General features: G+C 54.3%; 1 protein-coding gene across 1 annotated transcript in view; it reads right to left on the reverse strand.

Annotated features, from left to right (window-relative positions):
* Window positions 1–895: 895 nt before the first annotated feature.
* Window positions 896–15,190, reverse strand: part of LOC119101180 (protein couch potato) — a 37,986-nt gene continuing 23,691 nt past the window's right edge. Inside the window, exons 2-8 of the mRNA XM_037224459.1 lie at window positions 13,592–13,669; window positions 13,086–13,202; window positions 12,289–12,430; window positions 11,427–11,560; window positions 5,052–5,221; window positions 4,352–4,530; window positions 896–3,867 (exon numbers count right to left, since the gene is read on the reverse strand). Coding sequence (XP_037080354.1) covers window positions 3,854–3,867; window positions 4,352–4,530; window positions 5,052–5,221; window positions 11,427–11,560; window positions 12,289–12,430; window positions 13,086–13,202; window positions 13,592–13,669 — 834 coding nt within the window. The 3' untranslated portion in view covers window positions 896–3,853. The remainder of the gene's footprint in view (window positions 3,868–4,351; window positions 4,531–5,051; window positions 5,222–11,426; window positions 11,561–12,288; window positions 12,431–13,085; window positions 13,203–13,591; window positions 13,670–15,190) is intronic.

The raw sequence follows: 15,190 nt of genomic DNA on the forward strand, positions 1-15,190 counted from the left end.
TACGGGTTCTTCATTATCTGTACAAAGACAATGCGACATCCCGTCCGCCCACTTCTGCTGCAGATCTCGCGTAAGAGTTTACAATTTCAACGCCGATTTCATCGTTATGGTTGGCCTTATAGGCTTAACGCATCATTATATTTGGCGTTAAATGCCACACGATTGGTTAACCGGACATACGCACCTGCCGCTAACAGTTTGTTCCTTATCGATACGAAGAAAACCCGATGCTCCAGCCGTGATATCTAGTGGAATTACTGTGCACGTTTCCACTTCCCATGTCTTTGCACTGTTCTTCATGAATAGTGGGATAGGCTTGCAAGGCACAGCATAATATCTGCGATTAAATTCTGCTTAATTGGCTCGCTGGTCATATGCGCCTCTCGCTAACAGTTTGTTCATTATATGTATGACGATGTCCGATGTCTCTGCGGCTAGCGACCGCGCAGCGTTTAAATCTCGGGCACCAGCGACGTCACCGCCCTCTACAAAGCAAGTGAGAATCCGATGGCTCGTTATACCCCACTGACTCACATTAATTCTCTTATTAAACGACTTCGAAAGTTCTAATGCGAATGACACACTCAGTGGTTTGTGTTCCAGGCAACCAATGAATCACGTCGCAGAAGACGGCGACCATCAGTCAATGACATCATCAGTCATCACGGCAGTCATGACATATGACGGACAGCTCTGAAAGCGCATTTCTTCCGAGCAATCCTTTCTTGCATTCGTCGGACGGAGTCTTTCACTCCCGTATTTCTCTCGACTTTCGACGAAACCAGCAGCATGTTGGATGCGCCGCTCCTCTGGACGACGTTCATGTTTATGCCAAGTGATCGACGAAACGGCATCCTTCCTTTCGTGTGCGTTTTGACAATTGATTGCTAAAACATGTTGGTACAACAATGTGTATTTAGCCGCCTTTCACACCATCTTGAACCCTATTACAAAACTAGGTCAAACATGCCGACAATCATTGACTAGGCTAAGGTACTATGACATGTCAAATTACGTTTTCACGTGGAGAGAAACAAATGGAATATTTGTGATATCGAAGCGTAACTTATATCGATCTAATCACAACGCAGCTGGTCTCAACACCGTGACGCAATTAAAGACATGTCTTGATCACTTAGCGCATGTTTGCAGGATCGGGACATCAAGTATGCAAGACCCAAAGGCATGAAAATATGTTTTTTAACGAATCAAAAGAAAATATTAAAATTGGTTCGAGAATAGTTCGCTAGTGCTCGAGGCATCAGTGCTGTTTCACGGGAGGTAGCGAGTGTAGAACACACTCCGAGCTGGAACGCCTACTCTGGCGGCCACCTCCAGAGCCTGCGGAGCCACCAGAGTCATACTGCTGGGACGACTGTGGCTGTTGGCAGTCACAGGGGCGGGGTGGGGCACAGGCGTCAAATGTTTGGAACACGCCGGGTCATATATGGGCTGCTACTTCGGGATATTGATAATATCATCTGCTACTTCACCTACGAAAGCAAATAAAATGGATGCGGTGCACCATAACAGCGTGTCATTGCCGTGTCTCAACAAGTGAAGTACTCGCACTCGTCGCATTACAGATGTGTAGCGCCCAGTGACTATCAACTTAAACTCTTTGGGATGCAGCCTTCTGAGACCTCTCACTCAGAATAATAACGTCTTACTTCAAGTCGACACCCACTACCTATTTACATGGCAAACTCAGCGGTGCGCGCGAGCCTCTAGTTAACTGGTTTAACAGGAGGATCCTTACTTGCGATGCACTTGCGATGAACTCCGCACTAGTCTACTAGGTAATGTACATGAAGGTATCGCCTTTTGAAAGGTTGGAATGCTCAAAGCTTACTGCAAGCAGCGTTGAATTGCAAACCAGCGCCAAATGAAAGGTTTGGAATGCTTCACATACTCCCGAAGGCGTGTGCACAACGCACACACGCACACACAAGCAAGCAGACACACAAGCACACACAGACACACAAGATCGCTCGCAGCACGTCCTTGCATCGATGGGACAGGCAGGTTGATATGCATGAATTTCCCAAGTGAAGGCCTCTATTCAGTGTTGATCAATGAGCAGGACTATCAAAAGCCTCGGAGCGTAGCGCGCATCGCTCATTATCGCTGCGTGTTGCCCCAAACGGAGCACCTCGCGAGCGCGCACATCCGCCGAGATTTCCGCATGAGATTCGAAATCCACCCGCAGACGCAACGCAAGCGCACACGGCTTCCATCAAGGTCTGCACCCGTCTAGCTACCTCGGAGGGAGACGACTGATATGTTGGGTTTCCGTAAGGTACAAAGGGAACGTACCTACAATTTAATATTACATGGCCGCGCTGTCATCGCCGTCCCAGCGAAGCACGCGGACCACTCGGCTGGCAATTACAAACACTATCCACATACGGGCCTTGCAGATACCTACCAGCCGAAGATATCAAGTTTTAAGGCAACGCTCGGCGTCCATCGGTAATGTGTCTGATGCCGGCGCGCCGATCGATGCTGGCCGGCCGGTCTCGCGCCGCACGTCTGACCTTTGCGTCGCGGTCGATGCCGCCCGCGGCCGGCTGACTGCGTGCGGCGTCTCACACCGGCCGCGCCTCCCCATATCACAAACGTCTGTGGTCGGCCGACGAGCGCGCGCCGCGCCGGCCGCGCCCTGCAGCTACTGTGGACGGAATCAGGACGCGGGACGGCCCGGTGACCGGAGACGAGTCGGCGGGACCGGCAGGTCGCCGTCCCGCCGGCCCTCCGCTGCCAGCCACGGCGCCGCTGCCGGACCAGACGTCTGGCCCGGCCAGTTCCTGCTCCGGCGGGGCAGGCGGCACTCTGGGTGGGCTGCGTCGCGAGCGAGCGCAGCCGACGCGCACGGACCAGAGAGGACGTGCGACCAATGGGTCCCAGTACTGCAGCTCCAAGCGGACAGCTTTAAGGCTTCGATAAGTATGGGCTCATGGAGTGATATGTGAGTGTGGTCTGCTGGCGTTGAGGGGAAATCAAACGCGCTGGGCTTCTTCGAGAGAGCAGCATGTGGTGACGGGAACACTAGCAGCTAGCAAGCGGCAGCAAGCTCTCCATCGCCGGAGGGCGGGGAATGCGCTGTTTTTGACTTTCCGAAATCGAGGAGCATGGAATGAAACAGCTTGAGGTTTGGTGGGAAACTACGAGATAGTCCGTATGATGTGCAGTGGAAATCCAAAACGTTGAATTATTACACCCTTATTTTCTGAGGCACTTTTCCTAGCTGCGAGCTACTCAAAACTCTACCAGGTTACCAGTTAATCTGTGGGTTATTGCGAAATACATGGAAGTCACATTATAAGCTTACCTAACGTCACTTCATTCGTATCAACAGTGGTTTCAAGTTCGACACGGCATTGTAACGAACGCCCATACAGAAAATACAATTTTACAGAGCATCGGTCTATAGTAGTCCAAGGCCGGCATTGATATGTTAGCGTGTATGCAAGGCCAGAAATCGGTCCGGCCCGCGCCCGACCCGGTCGGGGTCCGCCGACGGCCGCGCAGACGCTGAGGGCTCCGCCTGGCGCCTGAAAGACTAACAGTCGGACGCAGCCGGCAGCAGACGCAGCAGCTGCGGCTGGCGGCGTTCGGCAGCTGCAGCCGCAGCTGTCGATGTTCGGCAGCCGTGGGTCGGATGGACGCACACGGCGGCCCGGCCTCTGCACCAGGAGGAGCCTCAGGCCGGCAGGGGAGCCGGGGGGAGCCTCGGGTCGGCAGGAGCACCAACAAGAGCCTCAGGCCAGCGGAGGCACCAGGAGGAGCCTCGGGTCGGCGGAGAAGATTCGTCGTCAGCCGCCCGCTCACTGCAGCACTATGTTGGTCAGCCTTAATCTTGGGTCCCTGAAACCGAACGATGTGGTGATGGAGGAGCACTCAGCCGACCGAACTGAGCACGCATCCAGCCGTCGTTCTGACAGGATGCTGCTCAATGCCACGGCTGCGGGGTGGCAAGAGGTTTTCAGAGGCGGTTAATGAAATCTGTCGTATTAGTGCACCGTATCAAAGACCTGTTATGATTACAACACAAGAATATATATATATATATATATATATATATATATACAATAAATATCCATTAATATAATTTATTACAAAGGACGGTCAATAGAATAATGTTGCTATACCTCACTAAAGTGAGCAACTCAGGATGGGTTACCCGTGCGCGCGGCGCATCGGCGGACATACGACAAATGGGCACTCAAACACAGAGCAGCCACGCTCCATGTGCCTGCCCTTTGTTCATGCTGCTGGTTTGCAATCTGCCATTTCAACCAGACAGCTTCGTCAAAACCCAGCAAATGGGACGCCACAGACCGCTGCTCACCGTTGTCCACCATTTTGGTCTTGGCGTACTCGATTCGAATGCCGCCTCGGTCCGGGCACAACACGAAGCCCTGCAGCATCGCCATGGCGACGGCCGCGTGGTTTGTGTCCTGGTACTCGACGAACGAGACGGGCGAGCCGCCCTTGGTGAGCATGCGCAGCCGCGTGAACCCAGGCAAGCTGTGAGCGGCACAGGACAGGGTGCGTCAGCTGGGTGCTCGCGCCGGGTGGACTGCACCAGTTAGTAGGGTGAGCCCGCTCACCAGCGCCTCTCGACGCCCCAGTCAGCTGACGCCGAGCGGTGGGCCCGGCAGCATCTGCTGTTTAGCTGAGGCAATGTTTTTAGGTGAAAAACGCGGATTTGAGTTAGAAATGAAACACAGGCTCGTAGATGTCGATGTGGGCTGTGTTGTGTCTGTGGGATTATCTGTCCGGGAAACGGGATGTTGGGTAAGTTTGGCAACCAGTGAGATGCTACTCTGCAGGCTTGCCGGCTCTTGAGGCTGCTGCTCGGTGAGTTTGCTGGCAGTTAGTGCGACTGACAGCCGGGGATGCCGAGTCACACCACGGGTTCGAAGCACAGCCCGACCAAGACCAGCGCCTCCAGGCAAGCCTCCGCTAATGTGAGCTTCCACCAGTGCAGCATGGCGTCCACTCTGCCCCGCCGTCCGATCCCGGCTGTCCAACCGGCGGCGTCTCACCTGCCGAACACCTCCTTGAGCTCCTGCTCGGTGATGGTCTGGCCGAGGTTGGCCACGAACAGCGTGGAGCAGGGCGTGTTGCCGGCCAGTGAGGTGGGCGAGCCGAGGCCGCCGTGAGACAGCAGCGGCAGCGAGCCCATCGTGTTCAGGCCCGACAGCTGCAGCTGTGTCTGCGGGCAAAGGGACGGGTCACGGCGGGGTCACGCAGGACTCCACGACAGCTGCAGCTGCGCCTGCCGGCAAAGGGACGGGTCACGGCGGGGTCACGCAGGGCTCCACGACAGCTGCAGCTGCGCCTGCCGGCAAAGGGACGGGTCACGGCGGGGTCACGCAGGGCTCCACGACAGCTGCAGCTGCGCCTGCCAGCAAAGGGACGGGTCACGGCGGGGGTCACGCAGGGCTCCACGACAGCTGCAGCTGCGCCTGCCAGGCAAAGGGACGGGTCACGGCGGGGTCAAGCAGGGCTCCACGACAGCTGCAGATGCGCCTGCCAGGCAAAGGGACGGGTCACGGCGGGGTCACGCAGGGCTCCACGACAGCTGCAGCTGCGGGCTGCCAGCAAACGGACGGGTCACAGCGGGGTCACGCAGGGCTCCACGACAGCTGCAGCTGCGCCTGCCAGCAAAGGGACGGGTCACGGCGGGGTCACGCAGGGCTCCACGACAGCTGCAGCTGCGCCTGCCAGCAAAGGGACGGGTCACGGCGGGGTCACGCAGGGCTCCACGACAGCTGCAGCTGCGCCTGCCAGCAAAGGGACGGGTCACGGCGGGGTCACGCAGGGCTCCATGACAGCTGCAGCTGCGCCTGCCAGCAAAGGGACGGGTCACGGTGGGGTCACGCAGGGCTCCACGACAGCTGCAGCTGCGCCTGCCAGCAAAGGGACGGGTCACGGCGGGGTCACGCAGGGCTCCACGACGACTGCAGCAGTCGGAGGCACAACTAACAAGTACAGTCGTTCACAATTTCCAAGAACAGTAAGCATTTGTATGCTGGAGAATGGGCATGCGCAATGAATATTGTGCCTTTTTCAAGAGGATTCTAGCCAGTTATTGATAAGTTCGTTTCCAGCCAACACTCAGAACGCCAGCTCGCCTTTACTACTAATGCTTTCAGTTTAATTCCGGATATCAAATTTTCCGAAAGTTGGTAGCCCAGCCACCCTGGAAAACCCGAGTCCAGGGCCCTTGTGCTACACGCAGCGTAGGCAGCCGCTCGATGGCTGAGTCGGGGCGGCCATCAGGGCCGCAGTGGGTGCCTGGCCCGAGGTCCACTGTCCACCTGCGGCGGGGTGGCCGGTCGATATAGCTGGGCGTGCCGGACGGTGGCGGCGGCCACCAGGCGTGCCGGCATCGACCGCCGCGTGCGAAGAACGCACCGAATACCGGTGACTCGAAAACGGCCGGGCCGTTGTCGGGCCGCATGGCAGCGTCGCCGCGTCCATCGACTGTCGGGCGTTTCTATGGCAGCTGCTGGTGGTGCAGCTGCCTTAAGACTTAAGACTGGACTTAGGACTTTGAGACCTGCACGGTGTTGATGTACGGGCTGTCTATAAAAGGAAGTACATTGATTGAAACAGGTGTAAGTCTGAGCACGCACTTCCTACTTATTTTATTTACATATGAAATTTAAATTCATGAAAACGATTTCGGTGCCGCAAAATTTAGACATGACAAGAGAAGGGTAAATAGTAGCAGGAGAAACAAACTCAGATTAGGCGGTAGTAATAGCCTTATTTTTCGGAGAAAAAAACATAAAAATGGAGATATAGATGCATTGATATTTCGGCAACATGCCTTTCTTGAAACAACATCAAAATATTTATGGAAACAAAAGCATTTCTGCTATTGTTTCGATAGAGGCATGTTGCCGAAACATCAATGCATCTATACCTCCATTCTTCTGTTTTTTCTTCGCGGAATAAGGCTATTGCTATTGTTTTATCTATGTGAATAATGTTCCTAGCAAATGCATTTCACAACCTTATAATTGAGGAACGGGCTTGCCCTTTTTACCTCGAGCTGATTTTTTCCAGCTCCACTTTGGCCAGTGCACTAGCCCAATCTTGCCGCCATGTTATGATATATGGGGTTAGCTCATGTGCTGTGTTCATAAAATCCGAAGGCGCTAGCTCAACTCAAGTGAACTACCAGTGCTGCCATACGCGCGCTACTGTGAGACATATGTGCTCAAGAGATGCTGCACATGTGGAACGAAATGGAGGGTACCTGGAGCACGTGCTATCGTGGGCGCCAAGGTTGATTGATGCTCTTTGATGGTATTTGACCACAGTTGCATGCATTGCTCACGACTGCTATATATTTCCCCATTTTACTTGAGTTGATGAAGCTATGGAAGAAACAAATGTGTTACAAGCTTAGTGGCGCCCGATAATACCAGAAAAGTACCTGACCAGCATTTTAATTGAAGAACATTTCACCAGTGCTTCACTGGTCACCTACTGACATGCCCAGCCTTCGTTGCTATGTACTGATGTGACCTTCCATGCACCCCTGCGACATGGCCACCGAGCAAAGACAGGGGGAAGGGAGAAAAGGAAATACACATGTCTTTTTGCCTTGTCCAAGCAGGCTGTCCAAGCTGTAGACAGGCATGATATCTTCAACATTTGATTTACGGTGGCACGCTTACCCCCAATCAGGTTTCGACCAAGCCTATGACCATCACGTCCTGATTCGAAATCCTGATCGCTTTCCCCAACATAAGTTTACTTTTTTGCACCATTTTTAGGTAATTATTGCAGAAGCAGGAGACTGTTCTTACATGGTCATGGCTCGGATGGCGCCCCACATCAGCCTGCACTGAAAGAACAGCTCCGGTTTCATCGTTCCGATTAATGGCACCGACAACCTAATTTTACAAAATCGTCTGATGCACTGATAAAGCTATTTCGCGTGGGCACCCCAAGTCAACCAGCTTCGCCCATTTGCGCTCTAGTGTAATCTCTATGGTAATACCAATGCTTGTCATCACCTCACTTCTGCCGCGCTACAAAAGATGCTTTAAACCTTGCCACGTGGCCAGCTTTCAACATTGCTATCCAAACGTCCACGATATTTGAGTTTTAAGGGCGCATCGATTGCGGCGGTCACTTTGAGTTCAAAACGTCTCACTGACTGGCAGGATGTGTTTCAATGTATAGCCTTCACCAGCCCGTCTTCAATTCTCATCTTTCTATCATTTTAGCTTCACTCATAAGTACTGTTAAGTTCAATGAGATATAGTTGCTTGCTAGCAATTTCGCGGCTCATCCTGCAAAAATATCGTTACGACTGGGTTATGAAGGGACGAACCGTGCCATCTACCATTGTTGCTGTGACTACACGAAAAGCCAACCATCCTTCAGGTGAGGACAAATTGACTGAGTGGTCCAATCGCAGATCCGAACCGCAAGCTACGAGCGACTTTGTCAAATGACGCCGACAAGCCTGTGCTTAATTTTTGCAAGTTAAACAAACGCCCATATTTCACTCAGTTCACCGCTCATAGTAAAAACGAAATCCAGAAAGTGAACAATTCCATAGTTCAGTTCACCCTGTGGGTGTCCTCATCATGTTCTGACCTTTTAATTGGTGAAGTGTGCTTCTGTGCACATTTCTTTCCACTGCGTCGTTCTTCATTTCATCTGTCGCTCTAGTTAAGGGCCATCTAGTCGAGTTGACATACGCTCTTACATACCGTCAGTGTGCAATACGTCTACTCGATTCCGGCTCACATTTGCATGATAAACTTAGCCCCAACACTTTTATTGAATGGATTTCCCGGAACACAGCGCGTGCTGATCTCGACTTATTGCGTGAGCCCTGGCCCACGATCCGATTGTGAATTTCCATTTCAACGGCAGAGTTGTGCAGCGAAAATTTAAGGCGCCGCCATGCACGGCTCGGCGCGCCGCGCCCTCTGACCTTATCTGACCTTGAGCTGCCGCCGGCATCAGCCGCGGGCCATCCCAGCCGGAGGCAAACAGCGAGCAGCGTGGCGACTCGAACCTCCCCAAGCCGCCACAGATGGGGTAGGAGTAAGCGCTCTGACCGATTGAGCTACGGGGCGGAGAAGCGCCTACACGATTGTTGAATGCACTTATCGATGACAATGTCACAGCGACAAGGTCACCGTTTAACAAAGCATTTAACACGCCTATTAATAAAAGCCTTGTCGGCTTAGCATACTTTCTCAGACCGCAGTGCCGCATGGTGGGTTGTACTAGCCGCCGAACGTGCTTGTCCATTAATGACAAAGCTCTCCACTCGTGTAGAGCAATACAGTGTTCCGTTTCAACTCGCGTTGGCGCTTGCGTGCATGAATAAACATGACCGTATTTCGGTCTGGCGGCCCGTGCGAAGCGCGGTGTTTTGTTCTCAATAGGCCAGCAGCCCCTGAGCGCTGTGAGTCCTCGCGTGGCCACTCGGTTCGGACGCCGCGCAGGGGAGAATGCTATGGGTCTTGACTATGTAGCGACGACGCTTTGAGACCCCGTGCTGCACTAGGGCACTGCATATAACAGCTCCTCTAGGGGGAGCAGGCTCTGTGATGTTACACTAGAGCACTGCCGGTAACAGCTGCTCCAGGAAGAGCAGGCTCTGTGATGCTGCACGAGGGCACTGCATACAACAGCTGCTCTAGGGGAAGCAGGCTCTGTGATGCTGCACTGGGGCACTGCAGATAACAGCTCCTCTAGGGGGAGCAGGTCCTGTGATGCTGCACTAGGACACGGCAGATAACAGCTGCTCTAGGCGGGAGCAGGCTCTGTGATGCTGCACTAGGACACCGCAGATAACAGCTGCTCTAGGCGGGAGCAGGCTCTGTGATGCTGCACTAGGACACCGCAGATAACAGCTGCTCTAGGCGGGAGCAGGCTCTGTGATGCTGCACTAGGGCACTGCAGACAATAGCTGCTCTAGGGGGGGGGGGAGGGGGGCGGGAACAGCCTCTGTATGTAACTAGGGCACTGCAGATAACAGATGCTCTAGAGGGAGCAGGTTCTGTGATTCTGCACTAGGGCACTGCAGGTAACAGCTGCTCTACTCGGGGGGGGGGGGGGGGGGAGCAGGCTCTGTGATGCTGCACTAGGGCACTGCAGATAACAGCTGCTCTAGGGGGGGGGGGAGCAGGTTCTGTGATTCTGCACTAGAGCACTGCAGATAACATCTGCTCTAGGGGGAGCAGACTCTGTGATGCTGCACTAGGGCACTGCAGGTAACAGCTGCTCTAGGAGGGAGCAGGCTCTGTGATTCTGCACTAGGGCACTGCAGATAACAGCTGCTCTAGGGGGGGGGGGGGGAGCAGGCTCTGTGATGCTGTACTAGGGCACTGCAAGATAACAGCTGCTCTAAGGGGGGGGGGGGGAGGGGGAAGCAGGTTCCGTGATTCTACACTAGAGCACTGCAGGTAACATCCGCTCTAGGGGGAGCAGACTGTGGTGCTGCACTAGGGAACTGCAGCTAACAGCTGCTCTAGGGGGAGCAGGCTCTGTGGTGCTGCACTAGGACACTGCAGGTAGCAGATGCTCTGGGGGACAGTATCGGGCTCTGTGGTACTAAACTAGGGCACTGTGCCCGGAAATCAAACACGCCCACCTAATGACGCACCCACTGCATCTTTAAAGATGTCAGGTTTCTCTGAAAGCCACAGATACTGATGTGGCTTCTCGGCTCTCTTTTGATAGCTACCATCTGCTAACGAAGCCGGTCAGGGAGCCGCAAATGCCAGAGTCACGCCTGTCTGTGTGGCCTAACCCGCTCTGTGACCTGAGCCGCTCTCTGTGACCTGACTCTATCTCTGTGACCTGAGCCGCTCTCTGTGACCTGAGCCGGTCTCTTTGACCCAGCCCTGTCTCTGTGACTTGGCCCGCTCTCTATGACCTGAGCTGATCTCTGTGACCTAGCCACTCTCTGTGACCCAGCTCTGTCTCTGTGACTTGGCCCTCTCTCTGTGACCTGCGCTGGTATCTGTGACCTGATTCTGTCTCTGTGGCCTGAGCCGCTCTCTGTGACCTGAGCTAGTCTCTGTGACCTAGCCGCTCTCTGTGACCCAGCCCTGTCTCTATGACTTGGCCCGCTCTCTGTTACCTGAGCTGGTTTCTGTGACCCAGCCCTGTCTCTGTGGCCTGAGCCGCCCTCTGTGATCTGGGCTGGTCTCTGTGACATAACCGCTCTCTGTGACCCAGCCCTGCCTCTGTGACTTGGCCCGCTCTCTATGACCTGAGCTGGTCTCTGTGACCTTGCCGCTCTCTGTGACCCAGCCCTGTCCCTGTGACTTCGCCCGCTCTCTATGACCTGAGCTGGTCTCTGTGACCTTGCCGCTCTCTGTGACCTGACCCCGTCTCTGTGACCTGAGCCGGCCGGGTCGGACTCTCACCGGCAGCTGGGTGGCTTGCAGGGCGGGGTGCAGTAGCTGCGGGTGCTGCATGGTGCCGGGCACGTCAGCGCCGTACGCCAGCGCCGGGTGCGGCTGCCAGATGTCGGCACCGGGACTGTAGAAGCTGCCCACGTCTGTGGACATCAAGAGGTGATGTTGGGGACGGTTGAGCGGCGGCCGCCAAAAACATCGCTGCAGAAAAAAGAAAACTTGCTGCCCTTACCATGCAACGTACTGCTTGCTCTCACATAAGCTATGGCTGCTATCAAGAACATACCATTGCGATAAAAATATCCCACTTTTCATAACTTAATATGGCTTAAAAGGCAACAAAATCGTAGATGCAAATCCGAATTTGTAGGCGGCTAACAAAAGTATATGCACTGCACCCAAATATGCAAAGCTGCGGAGCGCACAAGGTCAACCGACGCTATACCGGTGATCCATGTCCAGAAGGTCTGAAGCCAGTCACCATCAGCGACATTCATTGTCAATTGAACTTATTGTGGTGAAATGCTCGTATCAAACGCTGGTGGATATATTTGCTGTGCGTCTATGATGAGTATGCGTGAAACGGTCGTATTTACATGGCGACAGATTAGCCATGGAGAATTTGAAGCATCACATCTAGAACCTACTCAGAAGGCTACTCGTGCATTTGTTCGAGAGTACCCAATGTCTGGTGAGAAAGCAGGGTGTGCAAGATGGATACTCACGCATGTTCTGGCGCTTGGCTGGTTTGGGCACGGTAACAGGCTACTCGGACCGCTTGCACTCTCGCTGACACCAGTGGGCCGGCTGCGCGTGAGCACGGGCGGCGCTCCGGTGAGAGGGCCGGGTGCGTCTGAGGCCGGGTACTCACGTCCGGGTGAGAAGGCTGGGTGCATCAGTGCGGGGTGCGGTGCTGCGGCCGACACCTGCTGTTTGGGCTTGCTGACTTTGGTGTTGCTCTTGGCGAACTCCAGCCGGATGGTCTGGGGCAGGTCCGGGTCGAACCGGGCGCCCTGTGCCGCACACGGCAGCGGGCGTCAGCATGCCACGCGGTTGGTCAATATTCGCGCGCGTTTACACGTGGGCAAAGTGACACATGCCAGGAGTCGCAACATCCGCACGTTTGTGATGGTGAATGTCATGGTGGTTCATGTTAAGGCGCGGGGTCCCGTCAAACGCATCTGTCAAGTGAGGGCAAGCACTGCATTCACTAAATCTAGCTTTGCTTGCATGCAGCTATAGTGCTTGCATGCAGCTAGTCAGCCTGGAGATGTCCCCTGAGTGGTCGCGGGCGACAGCCGACAGACAATAGTTTCGAGCGACCGTCGAGCAGTCCCGGGTGACCGTCGGAAAGGCCCCGGGCGACCGTCTGAGAAGCTCCGGGCGAACGTCTGAGCAGTCCCGAGTGACCGTTTGAGTAGTCCCGGGCGACCGTCTGAGTAGTCACAGGCGGCCGTCTGGATAGTACCGGACGACCGCCTGAACATTTCCGGGCGACCGTCTGAGTAGTCCCGGACGACCGTCTGAGTAGTCCCGGACGACCGTCTGAATAGCTCCGGGCGACCGTCTGAGAGGTCTCGGCAGACCATCCCAATAGTCCTGAGTGACCGTTTCAACAGTCCCGGGAAGCCCTTTGAGTCACCGCGGGAAGCCGTCGCGCGTACGCACCTGCGCCCTGTTTTTCGCCGTTTCCGCTTCATCCCTGGTGTTAAAGGTGACGAACCCCACTGGTGACGACGTTTTGCCGTTTTTGCTCGTGACTTTGAGCAAGGAACTCTCATAGCCCTGAGAAAAGAAGATACAAGTGATGCAACAGGAATCAGTGATAAAAGCCAATCACGCCAATCGCATGGATAGCTTAGTTGGAAGCATTCCTTTCAAGCAAGGCGCCAGAGCTGGCCCGTCCAGGTATTGTAGTCCAAGGAAGCTCTGCATCGTCGCCAGAGTCGTTTCGTACTATGCCTCCCTTCCCTTGTTTCACCAATTGCAGTGAATTGCTAAGAAAAATGGTTCAAATTTACTCACAAATGCGCTGGGAAAACGGCCTTGGGTCGCCGAATCTTAAACAAATCACAACGCACATGTACATAATAGATAATTGCCATGCAAACGTGGAAAGAAGGAATGGAATAACTTCAGCGGCGTAAACAGCTTTTTACATTCGCCATTCTCACCTCGTACTCTCGGAAGAGAAGATACAGTTCCCTGGGCTTGGCGTCCATTGGTAGACCCGACACAAACAGCGTCCGCACCTGAGGTAAGGTCATGTCAGGTCAGCTCATCGACCAGGTGCGAGGTTCGCATCTGACGACAAGTCAGCCTGGAATACCCCGGCTTGAACATCCACCCTGCCCTAATCCTCGCACACCATCCTTGCATCGTTATCTGTGTTGCTGCACCGGTATTTGACCGGTCCAAATTCAGAAAATAAGTTATCTCCGCCCCGACTAACCCCATGCCCGCCTTCCAGACCCACCTGAGCCACCCCGGCCCGCCTCCCACTCCCGCCCGAGCCGTCCCGGTCCGGCTCCCACTCCCGCCCGAGCCGTCTCGGTCCGCCTCCCACTCCCGCCCGAGCCGTCCCGGCCCGCCTCCCACTCTCGCCCGAGCCGTCCCGGCCCGCCTCCCACTCCCCCGCCCGAGCCGTCCCGGTCCGCCTCCCAGTCCCACCCGAGCCGTCCAGGTCCGCCTCCCAGTCCCACCCGAGCCGTCCAGGTCCGCCTCCCACTCCCGCCCGAGCCGTCCCGGTCCGTCTCCCAGTCCCACCCGAGCCGTCCCGGTCCGCCTCCCAGTCCCACCCGAGCCGTCCAGGTCCGCCTCCCACTCCCGCCCGAGCCGTCCCGAGCCATGCCGGTCCGCCTCCCAGTGACACCCGAACATCGAGGGCGTGCTTGCTGAGATGCAGACAGCGCCTCCACAATGATTGCGTATCTGGCTGATGCAAGTCGAGTCAAACGAGCTCCGGATATCCGCAGAGCCTTGCAGCTTAACCGCATATATTTTTGGTATCATTATCTGCCGCAGACGGCGACGCACTTCTCCCTTGCAGTCTGAAAGTTTGATTCCAAGGGGATGCTCCACATTGGAAGATATGTTAGCAAACATCAGATATAGATGACTCCTGATTATGGAAATAAGCTCACTTATAACCAATGGTGTACTTTTAAGCGGAAAAGGAAAAAAGAAAAAAAAACACTATTTCTCTGTCTAGTAAGTATGCTCCACAACACGTCATGGTTTGATTTCATCATCGCATCTCGCACCATATTGGTTGTGAGCCAACTGACGGTCGTTATATATGGAAATTGTGCTCATGAACGCTTGATATGAGCCACTCGACAATACTTGTTCTCAGCATTGATTGCTGCATAGCCATTTGCATGACATGAATTGAATGGCATTATTATGGCGTCATAGATGCATAGGTGACCTTGAAATAGTATCCCCGAAGTACTCCGCACATCTTCGCGGGCGTGCACCTCAGAAACAATGGCTTAGGTCTTCAGCATGGCAGGGCTCTGAACTACATCAAATGATCTTCTAGATGGCCATTTCAGTTCACAACCCCATATAAATGTGAAACACTCCCTTCAATCATGAATCGTTGAGTTTCCTGAAGTGGCAAAAGAGCACAGCTAAATATCTTAAAACGCATTGATCACAGGATCTAAATGAGGCTCAAACATGTCGTAATATTGGCCCTAAAAGCGTAAGGGATGTCAAAAACAACACCAATGTTCCAATTAATGATGTCATGCGCTTATCCGAGTTGG

This window comes from Pollicipes pollicipes, unplaced genomic scaffold (assembly GCF_011947565.3).
Source record: "Pollicipes pollicipes isolate AB1234 unplaced genomic scaffold, Ppol_2.1 Scaffold_4881;HRSCAF=5763_pilon_pilon_pilon, whole genome shotgun sequence".
Taxonomy (NCBI): Eukaryota; Metazoa; Arthropoda; class Thecostraca; order Pollicipedomorpha; family Pollicipedidae; genus Pollicipes; species Pollicipes pollicipes.